Source organism: Peromyscus leucopus, chromosome 2 (assembly GCF_004664715.2).
Source record: "Peromyscus leucopus breed LL Stock chromosome 2, UCI_PerLeu_2.1, whole genome shotgun sequence".
Lineage (NCBI taxonomy): Eukaryota > Metazoa > Chordata > Mammalia > Rodentia > Cricetidae > Peromyscus > Peromyscus leucopus.
This window is the reverse complement of record NC_051064.1, coordinates 57,850,481-57,868,646: the sequence shown is the minus strand read 5'-3', so window position 1 is coordinate 57,868,646 and position 18,166 is coordinate 57,850,481. Positions and strand designations below refer to the sequence as shown.

Below are 18,166 nucleotides of genomic sequence, written 5' to 3'. Positions count from 1 at the left end.
TTGGAGAGACTAAATGGGATTCTAGATGGATACTGCCATGGTCTAGACACATGTCCCCAAAGGCTGCGTGTTAAAGGCTTTGTCCCCGGGAGGGTACTATCAGTAAGTCGTAGAACCTTTAGGGCCTAGTTAGGTCCCTGGAGTCCTGCCCTGGAGGGGAATTGTAGGACACAGGTCCTATCCTCTTCCTCCTTGCTCCCTGGTTCATGAGGTTAGTGGCTTTGTTGACCACGGTCCCTCTCCACCTGATGAGCTACCTCACCTCAAAACAAAAGTGGGGCCTGCCAGTCACCAGCTGAAACTTCCAAACTGAAGCAAAAGGAACATTTCTTTCCTGAAGGTTATGAGCTCAGATGTCATGTTATAGTCACAGGAAGCTGGCCAACCCAGGCACCCCACCTTCCGGTGCCTTCGTGTGCATCAGAGAACACATGAGGGAGGAAAGTCAGAAAGACAGAAGGTCTCATTCCTCTTATGCTTTCGAGTTCCAAGATAGCCAGGGCTACACAGAGAAACCCTGCCTCAAGAAACAAAATAGTGATGCTGCTGCTGATAATAATAATAGAGGGATGCACATCTAGGCAGCTTTGACATACTTTAAAAATATCCAAGAGCTAAATTAACAATCAGAATAGAGAATCTTAGTTTCTCTTCCAGTTACTGTGACAAAATAGCCCTTCGAAAGCCACTTAGAGGAAAAGGGTTTATCTCGGCCCACAGTCCCAGGTCATGGTCCATCACAGCAGCAGGAGCCGGAAGCAGCTGCCACATCGCATTGCAGTCAGGAGAAGAGAGCAACGGACACACGCTCAGCTTGCCCTCTCCATGTTATACAGTCCAGGATGCCAGCCCAGGGAGTGCTCCCACCCCAGCTAAGATCCTCCCACACCGCCTCAGGCCTGCCCAGAGGCCCATTTGTCAGGTGATTCTAGATTTTGCCATGCTGCCAATTAACACTAACCATCACGTAGACCCAAATCACACTGAAAAATATTAAAATAATCGGTATATGATAGTCCAGGCCTGTAGCCCCGGCTACTTGGGAGGATGAGATAAGAGGCTTTGCAAACTCAAGACCTGAGAGTGTGGCGGGATGGAGCGGGGCGGGTGTCGCTGTGGTAGAGTGCCTGCCTGAAGATCAATACTCAGCAAACATTCCTGCGGTACAGATGAGTGTGCATGCACATGTGTGTGCGCGCTCACACACACACACACATACACACACACACACAGAACCAAGCAATAAAAACTGGGAAAACAGCAAGATGATTGAAAACAATCGTCTGAAAGATCAGGCCATCACAGCAGCAATGTAGTATAAAGAAGAAATTTACCTCAGAAGTAAAAACAACTTCTCGTCAATATTTGAAAGGAGATCATTCTACTAGAAAGAAAAATGCAAATTAACAGAATATAATACTTTTTCTTGGCAAACTGACAATGTTTTTTCATTAAAACACCTATTATTGAGGATGCTGGGAAACGGGTGCCTTCATGCACAGGGGCATGGTGCATTTCAGTATCAGGAAGCATCATTTAGCCCTGTGGTGTGTGCACAGGTGTGTCCCTGCATTTATCCCCATGGTGTGTGCACAGGTGTATCCCTCCCTGCATTTATCCCTGTGGTGTGTGCACAGGTGTGTCCCTGCATTTAGCCCTGTGGTGTGTGCACAGGTGTGTCCCTGCATTTAGCCCTGTGGTGTGTGCACAGGTGTGTCCCTGCATTTAGCCTGTGGTGTGTGCACAGGTGTGTCCCTGCATTTAGCCTGTGGTGTGTGCACAGGTGTGTCCCTGCATTTAGCCTGTGGTGTGTGCACAGGTGTGTCCCTGCATTTAGCCTGTGGTGTGTACACAGGTGTGTCCCTGCATTTAGCCCTGTGGTGTGTTCACAGCTGTGTCCCTGCATTTAGCCCTGTGGTGTGTACATGGCATGTCACTGCATTTAGCCCTGTGGTGTGTGCACAGGTGTGTCCCTGCATTTAGCCCTGTGGTGTGTGCACAGGTGTGTCCCTGCATTTAGCCTGTGGTGTGTTCACAGCTGTGTCCCTGCATTTAGCCCTGTGGTGTGTACATGGCATGTCACTGCATTTAGCAGACAGCACATCTGAGTCCCATGTGTGTATCATGTGATTCTGAGGACCATTCGGTGATTGAAGCACCCTTGCAAAAGCAGAGGCCAAACAACAGACCACACAGGAGTGGTAAGTGCTAGAAAGACTAGAGGCTCCGGCTCAAGAGGGCTGTTCCCGTGACGTGATGCTGTGGCTGCGCAGCACTCCCCGTTGGGGGATTTTCTGATGGACACAACCAGTGCAAAGCCCTGGGGCCCAAGGAAACTCCATCATCTAGGCACCTGGAAGGCTAGAAGAAGAGAAAGCACCTCATACCGGATAGCTCCCCAGGAGGAGAGAACTAGACCAGAGAAGGTGCTGGCACTTTGTAGCCGTGCCTGGACAGAGGTCAGGGCACACAGGGATGCGAGGTGATTCCCTGTGTGGGGTGTGGATGCAGAAGCTAAGCTGGCCCAAAGGCCTGGTAGCCCGGGAGCCAAAATCTGTTCTGCTTGGGTTTGGGGAGAGAAATAGGAAACTGATGGCTGAAGATGAGTGACAGGTAGGGACATTGTGGGCTTCCAGAAGAGCCTGCGACTAGAGGGAGGAGCATGGGCTCATGCTGGACATGCTCCACTTGGACAGACAGAAATCCTGCAGGGCCACAGCTGGAGGCACCTGGTCTGGGGTCCTGGACACCCGTCTGACTGACTCTACCAGAGATCCTACTTCTCGGTGTGGTGGGCTCCATGCCTGTAAAACCCCTTGACCTTTGTGCGGATCCACCTTCCCTGCTTACTGGCCAGGGAGAGTTGAGCAAGCTTCCAATGAACAATAACCTCATGGCCAGTGAGAAGCAACAGGATGGGGGCCATCCAACTTCACACACATCCTCACACACTTGTACCAACCTCTGCAACTCTCGGCCCTCAGGCTGTACTGGGGCATCTCTAGGGGACCTTCTCAGTGTAAACTGACAAGGAATCCATGGTTTCTGTGTGGTTTGGTCCCTCAGAGGGTTTTCCCAGATGGCTGCGATAACGCTTCCTGCTGAAGAGGTCGGAAAGAATTTGAGAAAGGTCTGTGGAGAGGCTCAGGTCAAAGGTTACCCGGTGACATCATATGGAAGGACAAACTCAGGCACTGGAGTAAAAGAACAATTTCAGGACTTTGTGGCCAATCAAGATGTTAATTATCACCAGTGGATTCTTTTAGAAAATTCAGCAAGGAGTAGGGGACGATCCATGGTTGGTTCAGTGTCGAGCTCTTCACAGACCCTGTGGAGCTTTGAAGGGACAAGTAGAAGGCACAGCTTACCCTTGCTTGGGTCTGCCTCAGGGGCTATGGTCCTAGAGGGCCTTACAGGGCCCTGCGGGGCTCAGAATCCACAGGGCTATGAATACAGAGCTAGAACCTTCTAGAATCTCAACCTGGCATATCCAGCCCACATGCAGTCAAGGACAGCTATGAATGCAGCCCAACACAGAATCAGTCAGAAGCTTAATGCACTGAGAGGTTTTGCAATATTTTTTGTGCCTCAATCACACATGGCTCTGGACTGTGAACTTCACAGTTGGCAGTATCCCATCAGAAGGTAAAATGTTGGACACATCTTCTAGTCCATGCTCTGATTTCCTTGCCCATGTCCTAGAGCCATTTCCAGAGCCTAGGGACCTGTGGCCTTGCTCGGCTCCAGTTCTTAGGGGTGACCATCTCTCTGGCGGTTCAGAGGTCCCTGAGGCTGAGGGCAAAGGACAGAGAGAGCCCATGAGCTGCTGGCTGGAGGGGCTGGGGGGGACTGGGGGGACTGGAGGGGCTGGACTGCCCAGCAAGGCTGGCTTTCCTCACGCACTGTCTGGCCAGAAGCTCTGAAGAGTCCTAGTGCTGAGCTCAAACCCTGCCTTTCAGATCATTTGGAAGGTGTGTTTATTTTGGTGGGAAATTGAAAATAATTGAATGTTTTGTTGACTTGTATCTTCACTTTCTAAGCTTGGTAAGTGGGCCCAGGAGTTCTCCAGACCCAGGCCCTGCAAACATGGGGGGGGGCAGAGAGGAGGCGGTTTCCATGGTTAGGGTGTATTATACCCTCTGTTTAGTCTTCCAGACGGGCAGGGCTAGATCAAGCCTGTCACTCACTGACTCTGTGACCTGAACAAGTCAGGGTCCACGTCTGTAAAATGGAGACAGCAATGGCTGCCACCTTAGGAAATCACTGTGGAATTAGATGATGAGATGGAGAGCGAGGCCTAGCGTTGTGACGGACCCACGACGGACTCCGGAGAGTGTGAGTGTGCCTGGTGTCCCCGCTGTAACTTGGTGTCCCCCGCCCTCATTGTTCTTCCAGACTCCGCAGCAATACGAGAGAGAGTACAACAGCAAGCGCTCGGGCGTGGGGCCCAGCAAGTTCCACGGGTACGCCTACGATGGCATCTGGGTCATCGCCAAGACACTGCAGAGGGCCATGGAGACGCTGCATGCCAGCAGCAGGCACCAGCGGATCCAGGACTTCAACTACACAGACCACACGCTGGGCAGGATCATCCTCAACGCCATGAACGAAACCAACTTCTTCGGCGTCACGGTCAGTCCCCCAGCCTCCTGGGCTGTCTTCTTAGTGCCCTGGGGGTCCTGCAAGGCCAAAGGAGGGGCTGCTAAGCACCTGCTGTTGTGTGCTTTCTTCTCTGGGTAACTGAGGGAACCTCCTGGGAATACGGAAAGGAGGTGTGGGGTGGGTAGGCTCTTTCCCGGGGGAAGTACCTTCATGACTCACCCATCAGAAAGGATAGGTGTCTGCAAGGGTAGGTGCACTCTACCACCCCGCAGGTGGGGTGGGCCAAATTCAGGTTCAAACCCTGTGCCTTTACTTATCAGTGACCTTGAACTTCAGGCTTTTCATTCACAAAATGGAAACAATGCTTCTGTTTGTAAAGTAGTTAACAAAGATGAGTCTTTGCGTTGGACCTGGAGGTGCAGCCCTGTGATCCCAGCTATTTGAGAGGCTGGGGCAAGAAGGTCTCAAGTTCGAGGCCAGCCTGACCAGCTCAGTGAGACCATTGCAAAACTGAAAGCAAAAAGAGTCCCGAGGACATGGCTCTGGGGCTGAATGCTTGCCCAACATTCCTAGGGCCCCTGCTCCCCAGTCTCCAGTACAGGACGATAAAAGTCCTTGGTGTGGCACCTGCTAATATTGATTGAGAGGATTATCTGATCTGAGCCCAAGTTTTTCTCTGGGGAAATGCAGATGGTAATACATGCCTTGCATGCACATTGGGAAACTAGCACTGATAATACTCAATAGTTCCCGAACACTCACCCAGGGGCTCCATGCCATCCCTGGACCCTGGAAGTTGCATAGCTCCTACCCATCATGTATGTCCGGTGCTGGAATCCAAGAAATGCCAACTCTTGCTACTGTTCCTAACGGTCCTATTGCGTCTCTATGCCGTGTGAGACCAGATGCTATACTATACCTGGAAAAATGAGCAGCCCTGAGCTCAGAGCTTTGACATAGACAGCCAACCAGAGGAGGAGCTGGGACTTGAGTGTGGGTCTAGGTCTTCATGGCTGCACAGCACTGCCTTCTGGAGATGGACATGATTGTAGGGCGTCTCTTGGCATTCTGTCGGCCTCTTGGCTTCCTAGCAAACACAGGAACTTTGCCTGAAGTGGGGCGGGGAGTGAGTGGTCTAAGTGCCGTCCTGTGTCGTCGAATTCAGAATCGATTAGAGATCGGTCCACCATGGGGCTGTACAATGAGAAGAGAGGATTGATGCAGTTCTTAAACGTTGGGTTTGAAAGATGTTTTCAGCTGCTGGCATGGCGGTGTGGCAGGCAGGTCTTGCAGGAGCTGAGAGTGTATGCAGTGGTGTAGATCCAGGGGTGAGACCCGAACAACGCTGTCATGGAAAAGTTAAAAGCATTTGGCACAGGGGAGAACTCCACCAGCCTGCAAGGATGTCCTTGACGTTTGTGGAAAATTCAGGGACGGCTTCTCAGAAGAGGCAGCATTCGAGCTCGGCCTCGAGGAGTATACAAGCACTAAGGCACTCAAGGCTGGCTGGCCAGGTGGCAGCTGAGTAAGAGGGAGGGTGGGGATTGGTTGGGGGGGGGAGGTACAGTCATCTGAGACAGAACCTTGAGTAGGGGGATGGCAGGGCTGGGGAGGTAAGTTAGGACTCAACTCGAGAGTGACGAGCAAAGGACTCTCCCGGGCCAGCCAGTCTGGGTGTGGTCAGCCTCACCCGAGCATTTGTTTGACTCACTGACTGGGTTTCTAGACCCCGGGTCCTTAACCAACCCTCCAGGCTGATTCGAATGCAGTGGCTCAGCAGCCACTCCCCCGCTGGAGGGGAGGCTCTGAGTTTGCTGAAGGGAAGTAGGTTTCCAAAATCCACAGGTAGAAGGATCTAAATGCAGACATCCCCTCCCACAGTCAGATGTGAAGGCTCTGTGCAGCTGCTGGCCAAGTACGTTTTTTCACAGCGCAGCCTAGATTCAGACTGGAAGCTGCAGCCGCTTGCCTCACCCTGTGCTGAAAGAGGTGCCTTTATCCTCAGAGCACCTCACAAACACACTCAGATCCCGCCATCTCAAACTTACTAAAGTCCAGGCACATAGCTGTAACCCAAGCACTTCGGGGGTGGCGGTAGGAGGATTTCGAACTTGAGACCAGCCTGAGCTACATAGGGAGAGCCTGAAACATGTTGAAAGAAAGAGGGTTCCCAGCCTGGGGGTGAGACTCAGCTGGTACAGCGGTCACCCAGTGTGAATAAAGCCCCAAGTTCAAACCTCAGCATCGCGTCTGTCACACATAGTGGCACAGACCTGCAATCACAACACCAGGGGGGTTAGTGGCAGAAGGACCAGAAGTTCGAGGTCATTCCTGGCTACATACCAAGTTCAGGTCTAGCCTGGGGCATATGAGCTTCCGGGCTGGCAGAGGAACCTCTCCCCACAGCCTCCCCTGCCAGTCACAACACTCGGGTCTGCTCCCCTCACCGTACACATTCTCTGCTCACCCTGGGAGAGGAAGGACGGGCAGGGCTGGTCACCTGCCCTCCGCTTTGCTTCTTGTTGGTGGGATGCGTTCACGACAGGCAGTGCTGGCTGGCTGACGGAGCGCCGCCGAAGCCTTTGGCTGCATCTCTAAGCCCAGAGGCCAGCCCTTTGCCTGGCGCCCGACGCCTGGCGCGGCTTCGCAGGAGCTCATTTATAACCCCTGCAAAGTGTACCCTGTCATCTAAGCCAAATAATCACTACTTGATGAGCAATTAGCTAAGACGGGCTAAAATGCTTTCCAGGGCCCGAAGATGAATTTCTTACTAATGGGAAATTCCTTGACACCTGCACCAGTCTGAGTCATAATTCAGCGAATGGCAGACCTGTACACACTCTTAAAACTCCGCAGAGCCAACCCCCTCATGTTATCAGGGACACTGATCTAAGAGGGGGGTCATGACTCCCTCAGGGTCTCTAGCACCAACGCTTGGCAGAGCCCCAACTTCAGGCAGGCCCACCATGCCTCCACCAACCCCACCCACTGTCCCTGCAGCCCTCGGGAGTCCCCTTCAGCCAGGAAAGGCTGCAGAGAGAATCCGTTTGGCCCTTGGTTCTAGCTTCCACTTGTCCCTTTATGGCATGTTAAGATGCACCTGGCTCTGGGTTGCAGACAGGTCTCGTTAAAATTATCTTTGGATTGCCGAAAATGCAATATCCTTCGACACAGTACAAAGTGCCCTTGTGGCCCAGGGAGGCCGCAGAAGGCCAGCTTCAGCCGTCGGTGAGGAGCTGGATGGAGGGCACAAGTGGAAAGAGACGGAAGCACTTGGCGTTCCCTGAAGCGTCTCCATTGCTCTCACGGTCTGCGTTTCTCAGGCAGTCACTTTATTCTGGGTCGCCCTCGTTCAGCATGTTTACTATACAGAAAATCGTTTAAGTGCATTAAATTAATTATATCCGTGACTCAATTGATTCGGCGTGTGCAGTCTGCTGGGAGCTGGGCCTGGGTGCCTAGCTGGCATGTTGGAGAAGAAATTCCTTCTCTAAATCTCATAGCGAAGATCCAGCTTAGCCTGAGGCAGAGCTCCATTTCATCTCTTTGGGGACTGGAGTCCACAAAAAAATGGAAGTCTATGCCCCTGCTGCACGCCAAAGACCCAGGCATGCTGTACACCTCTGGCTTCTGGGGACACAGTGTGGTCTTCAGGCCTGTAAGGGCCTCACAGTCAGGAATCCCAGGATTCTTCCTCACCTACAACCTCCCCCGGCCAAGCACGTATGGGGAGTGAATCCCAGGCTGGAATCCCCTGCTTGGGTTGCAGAAGCTCAGAGAGTGCCCCAGTCAGTTTTCTGAAAGTGAGAGGATGTTAGAGCACGATTTCTGCCCAAACTTGAGGCCCTTCCAGGAGCTTTGTTAAAATTCACAATCTGAGCAAGGACGCCAGTATGGATGGGGAGGGGTGACGCATGAGGCCTCCACCATGCACAAAGAGCTACAGGCAACTAAGGGATGCTGGGAGTGGGAGGAATAGTCTTCCCCAATTGGTTGTTGCGGTGGTTTGAATGAGAATGACCTCCATAGACTCACATATTTGGATGTTTGGTCCCCAGTTAGTGGAACTGTTTGGGAAGGCTTAGGAGCCGTGGCCTTATTGGAGGAGATGTGTCACTGTGGATGGGCTTTGAGGTTTCAAAAGCCCAGCATACTTCCAGTTAGTGCCCCACCCCCACCCCGCCTCATGCTTGCAGGTCAGATGTGAGCTCTCGGCTACTGCTCCAGTGCCACGCCTGCCTACCTGCCGCCATGCCTCCCACCATGACTGTCAAGGACTCTAACCCTCCCAGATCATGATCTCCACATTAATACTTCCTTTTGTAAGTTTCCTTGGTCGTGGTGTTCTGTTGTGTCAATAGGAAAGTAACTAAGACAGTTACCCAATACCAAATGGATGTGGCATGGGAGGAGCCTGTGGGACCTGGGAAGGGAGGGTGGGACCTGGTGGAGCCTAGAGGTTGGCCATTGTGTAGCCAAGAGTGGCCAGACTAGGTCAGGGTGCTAGATGTGGAACCTGGGCTAGATCTGGGGGTTTGGAGGGTGCGTGGAGGGGATGATCAGGCAGACTGACAAGCTAGATCCTGGAGGATGCGCAGCATCTGGCTGGGTAGACAGACTGGATGTGCTATGAAGGGGTCTGGTGAGGGAGGCTGGCTTAGCCATGAATACATACATAAAATAACGTTATGCAGACTGAGCAGGTTGTATTTATATGTATATGATGTCACATCAATTTAGAAGGGGCCATAAAAAAATTCAAGTGCTAAGCAATGCGACTCCCAGAACTTCTCATTCACTGGTCTCTCAGTAAGGGCCCATGTCTTGGTCACTGTTCTATTGCTGTGAGGAGACACCATGACCAAGGTAACAATTATAAAAGAAAGTATTTAATTGAGGGCTCATTTACAGTTTCAGAGGGCTAGTCCATTATCATAGCAGGGAGCATGGTGGCGTGCAGGCAGACATAGCCCTGGAGCTGAGAGCTTTATATCCTGATCCACAGGCAGAAGGAGAGAGTCTGGGTCTGGCACGGGCTTCTGAAACCTCAAAGTGACATAATTCCTCCGCCAGGTCCACACCTCCTAATCCTTCCAATCCTTTCAAACAGTTCCACTCCCTGGTAACTAAGTATTCAAATACATGAGCCTATGGGGGCCGTTCTTACTCAACCACCACATTTCACACATAGGCCTGTCTTAGTTGGGGTTACTATTGCTGTGATTTAAAAGGTCCTTCAAATTAATCTTTGTGTGAGTGTTGGTGGAGGCATGTGTTTGCATAGATGCAGGTGTATGGGTGTGCACACACGTGTGTGAAGACCAGAAATCAATCTCAGGTGTCATGACTTAGGATCATTCTACCTTGTTTTTTAAGATAGGGTATTTCATTGGCCTGAAGATTCCTGATCATGCTAGACCGACTGGCCCGTGAGCCCCAGGGGTCTGCCCGTCTGTGTCCCCAGTGCTGGGATTATGTGTGTTCCATGATACCCAACTTTTTACGTGAGCGCTGGTGATAGAACATGGGTCCTATGCTTACATGGCAAGAGCCTTATCAATTGAGCCTTCTCCCTGGCCTCCTTTCTGGTTATTCTTTACAACTGATCATATTTAATAAGTGGTACCTATGACGTGCAGTAACCCAAGTAAAGAGGACAGCTTGGGAAAAGCAACAGACTCCCCCTGGGAGAGATGCAGAGTGGCCTCAAACTACCTGCCATCCCATGCCACTGTGGCCCAGACCAGCTGTCATCCTGAAGTTGAGGAGTTCATTTTCTATCCAGAAACCTTCACACACACACACACACACACACACACACACACACACACACACACCACTCAGTGTACACATGTTCAGACATATACGCAAGTCCACACTGACACACCCACCCTTGTGCATGTACATAGATATACATGCATAGATATATGCACACATCACAGATGCACATATGCACAGACATCTAAATACCATCTCTGAGGTAGCCCATCTCTCCTGTGTGATCCTGTTTCATTTTCTAATACAGAACCTACATGTCTGTGTCCTGTATTTGACGCCCTCATTCAGCCCAGAGGCATGGTTTGCTTGTGTTTTAACCCATTTGGCTGAGACAAGAAACAGCCTCAGAAACTCCACCCAGCAATGGAAAGTATCTGCCACCTGAGACATGATGCTTTGGGGACTGTCTTTCAGCCAGCCCTGACTCTGTCCCGCCACTATATGATCCGGCTCAGTTCTTGGACTTCTGCTCCAGACCTTGCCTGAAGCTCTGCAGTATGACGAGCTCACTGTGTCGCCTAGAAAATCAACCTCCCAGGGACCTGGCTCACTCCCGAGCCACTCACTGTGTCCCATCCTAGCGTCCCTCTCAGAAGCCTCCTTGGCCAAGACTGAGAAGGAACAAAAAAAATCCTCCCAGAACGCCCCCTGCCCCGCATTGGTCCCTGGCATCCTGGACTATATTGTCACAGTGGAACAGGGACTCACACACACTTGATGGAGGAGGCAACCTTGGGAACCAGTCTCTCCCTGCCCATGCTCTTGAACCAGCCACCTTCTAACGCAAGACACTGCCTAGAACAGCCCTACAGTCTGGAACCGGAACTGTAGCCACAAAGTCAAAGGGACTGCAGTGTAAGTACCTGAAGGAGCTAGGTGACCTGAGAAGATAGTCACTGTCTGGGCCTCAGTGTTCTCATCTGCAGAATGGAAATATGTCCTACTTTATAATGTTCTCACGTGAAATCACATTGGTGTTCAGTGCCCACTGACGGCATCGTTCTTACTGCAGTTTTTGTTAGGGACACTGTGTTCTGAGAGAGACAGAGCACACAGTGAGTCACGGTGTATCTAGGAGGGCACACTTCACATACCTAAACTCATTCCATCCCCTCAATGACAAGCCCATCTAATCACCGTTGTTAAGGCTAGAGTGGTCAGTTTCAAAACAGAGCCAAATGAAGTCTACCTGTGAGTGACGTGATTGTGCGCTCTCTGCTGTTCCCTCACTCCAGGAATTTGAGTTGAGGTGGGAAGGCGGTTGTCACCATCCTGCCTCTTGTCTGGCTCTACGCCACTCCAGCTCCGGCTGCCCTTAGAATTACCACTTAGCATTATGCACAAGACTAATCACACAGGTGCTGTCGGCACCCCACCCAGGTCCTCTGGGATCCCTTGGAAAGGTTTGGCTGGGTTAGCCCATGCCCCCGATGCCGCAGGTGCCTGACTAATAGTTCCCACCTGGGAGCCTCAGGGCTCAGAGCCTGGGAGTCCCATCCTTCCTGGAGCAGGGATGAGAAGCACACCGCCCCCTGATTTGGCCCTCTTCTGCAGAGAACACATCCTTAGCATGTCACTTCCGTATGCTTCTGGGGGACCCAACCTAAGACCGCCAGGTGTTCCTATGGGAAAATCAAGTCTTTCCTAGAAAGAAGTCTTACTGTAACCTAATTGGTGCCTTGGGTTGAATTTAGCACCAGTCTTCCTCCATGCCTTCCCCGACCTGAGAAGGGAACTCAGGAAGGCTCCCTCCTACTCAGTCTGCACATCCCCTTGGTGTCCCTGCCTAGTATCCCCAGCCTCAGCTGAGTCTCCTCTGATAGGCCAACATCTCTGGCCTCTCTGGGCTACTCAGGCGCCAGCCCGCTTCGTGTCCATGTCCCCAAGCCGCCCACTGGACGGCACACCTGGGGCAGGCTCAGCCATGAGTGCTTCCTCCAGTCACTTGGCTAATTGAGAAATCTAACAGCACTGCCTCACCCGGGCCTCTGGACATGAAATGCAGTTTTCAACCCAGCCACTAACCAGAGCTGACAGTAGACAGGTCACCGGGACTTGAAGTTCATTGGCATTCATGGATCCATCAAGAGCAATTCCCAAATTCCTGCTGTGACACAGTGTCAGGAATCCATCCGAGTCATGAGGCCTCCCCTTCCCCAGTCTCTCGTTGCTCCTATGGGTGTCTTCCTAGGGCTCAGACCCCAGGCCTGATCTGGAGGAGATGCAGTCTTCTTGCCTTGCAAATTCATACCAGCAAGAACATTTTCCGGGCGGTAATTGTTAGCGATACACAGTGTAATAATAACCGTCACCCTTCCTCTAATGCTGTCGCACTGTCTAGGAACTGACCCCCACTGCAGCTGGGCAGCACCCCAGTTCTGGACACATCACATGAGAGATGAGAGGCTAGGATCAGACCCACACAGGGTCTCTCTCTCTCTCTCTCTCTCTTCTATATATATATATATATATATATATATATGTGTATTTATGTAATATGTGTGTGTGTGTGTGTATAAATATATATGTATATATAGAGAGTAATATATATAGAGAGAGCTATATATATATATATATATATATATATATATATATATATACATTCTGTACATATATACACAGAGCCTAGTATACTGTGCTGGTGGCTGACAGCACCTGGCCTCCCTTTCATGTCCTATGTCCTGACCCTCCTGTCACCTTCCTAGCCAGGACTTTCCTGATGCCCCATGTGGAGCTGCTCTTCCTTCTGCCATCCACTCACTGCCCCACGCCTCGTCCTTGTCCACAGTGGCTCCCATCTGACACACAACATAGCTCGCTTCGTTATTGCCTGCTTAGTTTCTGCAATATCTTAGACATGGGACGTAGGAGAGGTCTGCTAAACAGTACCTGAGTGAATGGGTGAAGTAATGAATGCTCCTATTAGAGATTAAAGAAAGACACCCAGCACACATAAGTGATCTGCCCAGACTGCACAGGTGGTGAAGAGAGGTTAGTCTAGGCTACCCATCTGGCTGATGCAGATGATGTTCCCAGCATTCCCAGCTTCTCTTACAAGCTCACCTTGGCCAAGTAGGAGGCAGGAGTAATATATGGTTTTGCCTATAAGATACCTGGTCTGAACAACCAGGTAAGCCATATGGGAGGTAGGGAATAACCCCATCCCATATAAGTAGTGGAGGGTAATATGGTTCCAGCGCACATTGCTGAGATGTAAGCCTGCCTCCTCCCTCAGTGAGCCCATGAGCCCATAACAGTGGTGTAGGTATAGTCTTTGTGCCTTTGAGTGAGCCCTGGCTCTTAGTCTATGAAATGAATGTTTGTTGATTGAATAAATAATCATAGTGCAGGAGGCTGGTAAACCCAACTCAGAACTACATTTCGGGTTTCTCATTCCAAAAACAGAGTCCTTGGGCTGGGGAGGTGGCTCAGTGGGTAAAGTGTCATGTGAGCACAGGGATCTGAGTTTGAATCCCCAGAAACCATGTGAAGCCGAATGCAGGAGCACACGTCTGCTGTCCCAGTACTTCTACGGTGATATAAGCGGCGGAGATAGGGGAATCACTAGCTCATGGGCCAGCTAGCCTGGCCTGTTGAACAAGAGACTCTGCCTCCAGCAATGTGGAAAGAAGACCAATGCCTGAGGATGTCCTCTGACCTCCACACATGCACGGTGACATGTGTGCATCCACGCGCGGGCGCACACAAGTGATTTTTTTTAAAAAAAAAAAAACAGTGAAAACCCCAGAGGTCTCGAAACCTTGTGTCTGAGACGTTGATGCAAACGCAATTACACTTGAGTGCAGACAACACACAGCTCAGAAATCCACCGCCTCCCACCTCTGCTGTCAGACACATTTGAGAGATCCAAACAGTGCAGCTTAGCAATTTGTGGGAATTGATGCCTGGCCCGCCAAAGCTTTCGAGTTTCACTTCCTTGAGGCAGGGGAGAAAATTACCTAGTTTTTTAAACAAAAAAAACAGCATGGGGGAGTGTATCATTTGGAACTTCAGTGGCCGCCCTGAGCACAGGCAGTCTGGTCCCAGAGAGAAGCCGACCATGAACCCCAGAAGGAGCCGGGAACATGGCGGCCACAGTAGCTCTTGCTGTAACAACAGGTGGAAGATGATAGGAGAGCTGAGTGCTCGCTCTGTGCTGGGTACTGTGCTTAGTTCTCCACTGCATTTCATTCCCTATTGTAGACTGAGTTGCCTCCCCAGACCCCAGATTTATGTTGGATTCCTAACCCCAAGGGTCTTGGAATGTTGCAGGTGCGGTTGGTCATGGTCACACTGGATAATGACATAACCAGTGTCCTTATAAAATGGGGAGTTGAGACAGGCACACAGGCAGGGGGAAGGCCCACGACAGAAGAATATAGAGGGATGATACTTAGAAGACCCATGAGACACCAAAGACGGCCAGCAGGCCACCAAGAGTCAGGAGGCAGGCACTTCGTCCTCCCCCGCAGGCCTTGGAAGCAATCGGCCTACCCACAACAACCTTTGGCCTCCAGGAATGGGGTACCGTGTGCTGCTGTTCTGCGAGCCTCCCAGTTCTGGGGTCTTCGTTTGAAACTAGTAAGGCCCCACAAAGTAGACACTAGCAACAGTTTGTGAGAAAACCGAGAGGTTAATTAATGTCCTACAGTCAAGAGCTGGTGAGTGGAGAAGCTAGGATTTGAACCTAGGCTGTCTACCTTTCAACACTTTTAACTTGCTTTCTACATCTCTAGAAATCTCTTCCTTTAGGGGGCAAAAAAAAAGTTGCACTCAAAAGATGAAGCTGAAATAAACCAGCAAGTCCTCCCCAGCACACTTTCCAGGTGGAGAAACTGAGGCCCTTGGGGAATCAGCATGGGAGGGCTCTGCCCTTGTTGTTGGTTTTTTGTTTTTGGTTTTTTTAGGGCAGCCACTTCTCTAAAGACCCTTAATCTTTTTTTTTTTTTTTCCTTTTTAGAGAAGGTCTCATGTATCCCAGGCTGATCTACTCACTAGGTAACTGTAGCTAGAGTTTTCCTGCCTTGCCCACAGTCAGGACAAATCTTTGTCACGCACCAGTCCCACAGCCGCTCAGACCCAACCAAATAAACACAAATACTTATATTGCTTACAAACTGTATGGCCGTGGCAGGCTTCTTGCTAACTGTTCTTATAGCTTAATTAATCCATTTCCATAAATCTATACCTTGCCACGTGGCTGGTGGCTTACTGGTGTCTTCACATGATGCTTGTCATGGCGGCAGCTGGCAGTGTCCTTCCTGCCTTCCTGTTCTTTCTTTTTTTCGTCTGAGTGATTATTTTATATGTAGATTGTGGGACTGCGGGGCTTGGTGGAACCTGGAGAGAAGCCCTCCAGCAACAGATAACCAAAGAACTTCTGATCCTCCTGCCTCTGTCTCCCCCAAGTGCCAGGATCACAGGTACACACCATGCTTGTTTTCACTTGGGGATCAGACCCAGGGTGTGCAGGTTTGCACTGTGCTCTTTTCCTGCCTCTCTGCACCCCCAAGCTCGGCTTCTTATTTCTTTGTGTCCTTAAGAATAACACCCATGGATTGTTTTTGTCCAAGGAGTGCGTCCATTGCAGAAGGAAAGTCCAGACCACTATCAAAATGACCTCAAAGCCAGCCTGACACCGTTATTCACTGGACACTTCGTACTAAGACACAATTCTCTTCTATCCCCTTACTATGTGTTTTCACCTATCAAATCATGACCACGCTACTCCATCTTTTTAATTCTTACTTCAACGTGACAGAATAAGCACAGCATAAACTCAGCTGTGTGTGCCCTCAGCTTAGCCATACCATTCAACGGCATGCAATGCATTGAATTCACACTGCTGGGCTGGCACCACCACCTACCTCCAGCACTCCCCCAGCATGATGGCTAGAAGCAGGTGCCACAGACACACAGGCTCCCTGTTAGGAAGGGTCATTTTAAGTCTTTTGTGATGCTGGGGACCAAACCTTACATGCTAGCCAAGCATCCTATCGCTAAGCTCTACCCCTATCCCTCGGTGGAGGCTATTCTGCAGTTGTTGAAGTATGAGGGATTTTTGTGTGGTTTTGAGGGCAAGCTGGTTGTACTTAGCTGTGTGTTTATTTTAACAGTATCTTAAAGATCCCATAAGTGGTTTGCTAACTAACTTTAGAGAGAAATTATGGCCCTCGCAGCCTAACCCCAGCAAACGCAAAGTGTCCTCCAATAATCCAGAGATCTCTGAAGAAGCACCTAGAATGTATGCTGGCTTTTGTTGTTTTGTTTTGTTTCTGAGACAGGGTTTCACATTTCCTAGGCTGACTTAAAACTTGCTATGTAACCCAAGGATAATGGTGCATACCATCACTGTCCAATTTATGGGGTGCTAAGAAGCAAATCCAGGGTTTCAGGCCTGTGAGAAGCAAGTACTCTAACTAGGCTACATCCCAAGCTCTAAAATGTATGTTTTAAAAGAATGAAAATATGAAGCTAGAGGGATGACTCGGCAGCTAAGAGCACTTAATGCTTTTCCAGAGAATCTGAGTTTGGTTCCTAGCACCCATGTTGAGCTCACAACTGCCTGTAAGTCCAGCTCCTAAGGATCTGATGCCCTCTTCTGGCCATCATGAGTACCCACACTGCACATGCATACACACACACACACACACACACACACACACACACACACACACACAAATAAGATAAATATTTTAAAACAAAACAAAATAAAACAAGTGAAGCCTGGTATGGTAGAGCATGCCTTTAGTCCGAGCACTTAGGAGGCAGTGACAGGTGGTCTATGTAGCATGTTCTAGGCCAGTCATGCCTATATAGAAAGACTCTCTCTCTCTCTCTCTCTCTCTCTCTCTCTCTCTCTCTCTCTCTCTCTCTCACACACACACACACACACACACACACACACACACACACACATGAAAATATCAACCTTGAACAAATTTTTAAGCAAATATAATGAAGCATCATTGATAGCCCACTGCTGTGGGAGACACTCAGGGAAAATCCTGGGTGAAAACAACCCAGGGAAGCTCCACACCCACCCAGCACATTTCTTTAATTGACATGAGGACAACCGTTTGGTGCACATGTCAAGGTATGTTAGCCCAGGATGCTAAACCAGAGGGAAGTCTCCTAGGCTCTGAGGACGACAGCTGACATAAATTGCAGCCGACAAGATCTGTGGCATTGAGCCCTGATGCAGGTCACTGGCCTCTGTGTGCTCATGCAGGGGTGGCTTGCACACTGTCCATGTGGCTCTCCAAGCTGAGCCTGCCTGGCTCTTGCCTGCCCCTGTGGGAGTAGGTGAAGAAACTCCCAAGACCCATTTCCTCATAGGATTGTGAATCCCATTCTCACTCCCCAACACCCACCTCCATCTTCTTTCTCTGTATAATTCGAGCCTCCCAGAGTCCTTGCTTCATCCTGACAAGACCTAGAATCAGGTAGGGGACATAAAACATTGTGGAAGGGCAAGAGGGGGCAGAGGGATACCTGCCTGTGTCTCCCTAAGAGGTGTTGGTTGGATTAGTAAAACCAAAGACAAGCCGTTGCTTCATAGCTGAATAAACCTAGACAAGAACTCAGCCTCAGTTTCCCAATCTGTCATGGGTTCCCACTTGAGGTTGGGCTCCTGACACACGGGTGATGAGACACACACTCACTGTGTGTGGCTCTGTGAGACTGAACTCGAGACAAGCCTGTAAGGATGGGTGTGGGGACCACAGAGCCACTACTACTGAAGCTGTTGTCTCTACAAGGAGCCCTGGAGCTGGGCTGGTGAAAG

General features: G+C 50.4%; 1 protein-coding gene across 1 annotated transcript in view; it reads left to right on the top strand.

Annotated features, from left to right (window-relative positions):
* Gabbr2 (gamma-aminobutyric acid type B receptor subunit 2) overlaps nucleotides 1–18,166 on the top strand; it is a 352,425-nt gene that overhangs the window by 212,748 nt on the left and 121,511 nt on the right. The window contains 1 exon segment of the mRNA XM_028882779.2: nucleotides 4,396–4,632. Within this exon segment, the coding sequence (XP_028738612.1) occupies nucleotides 4,396–4,632 (237 nt within the window).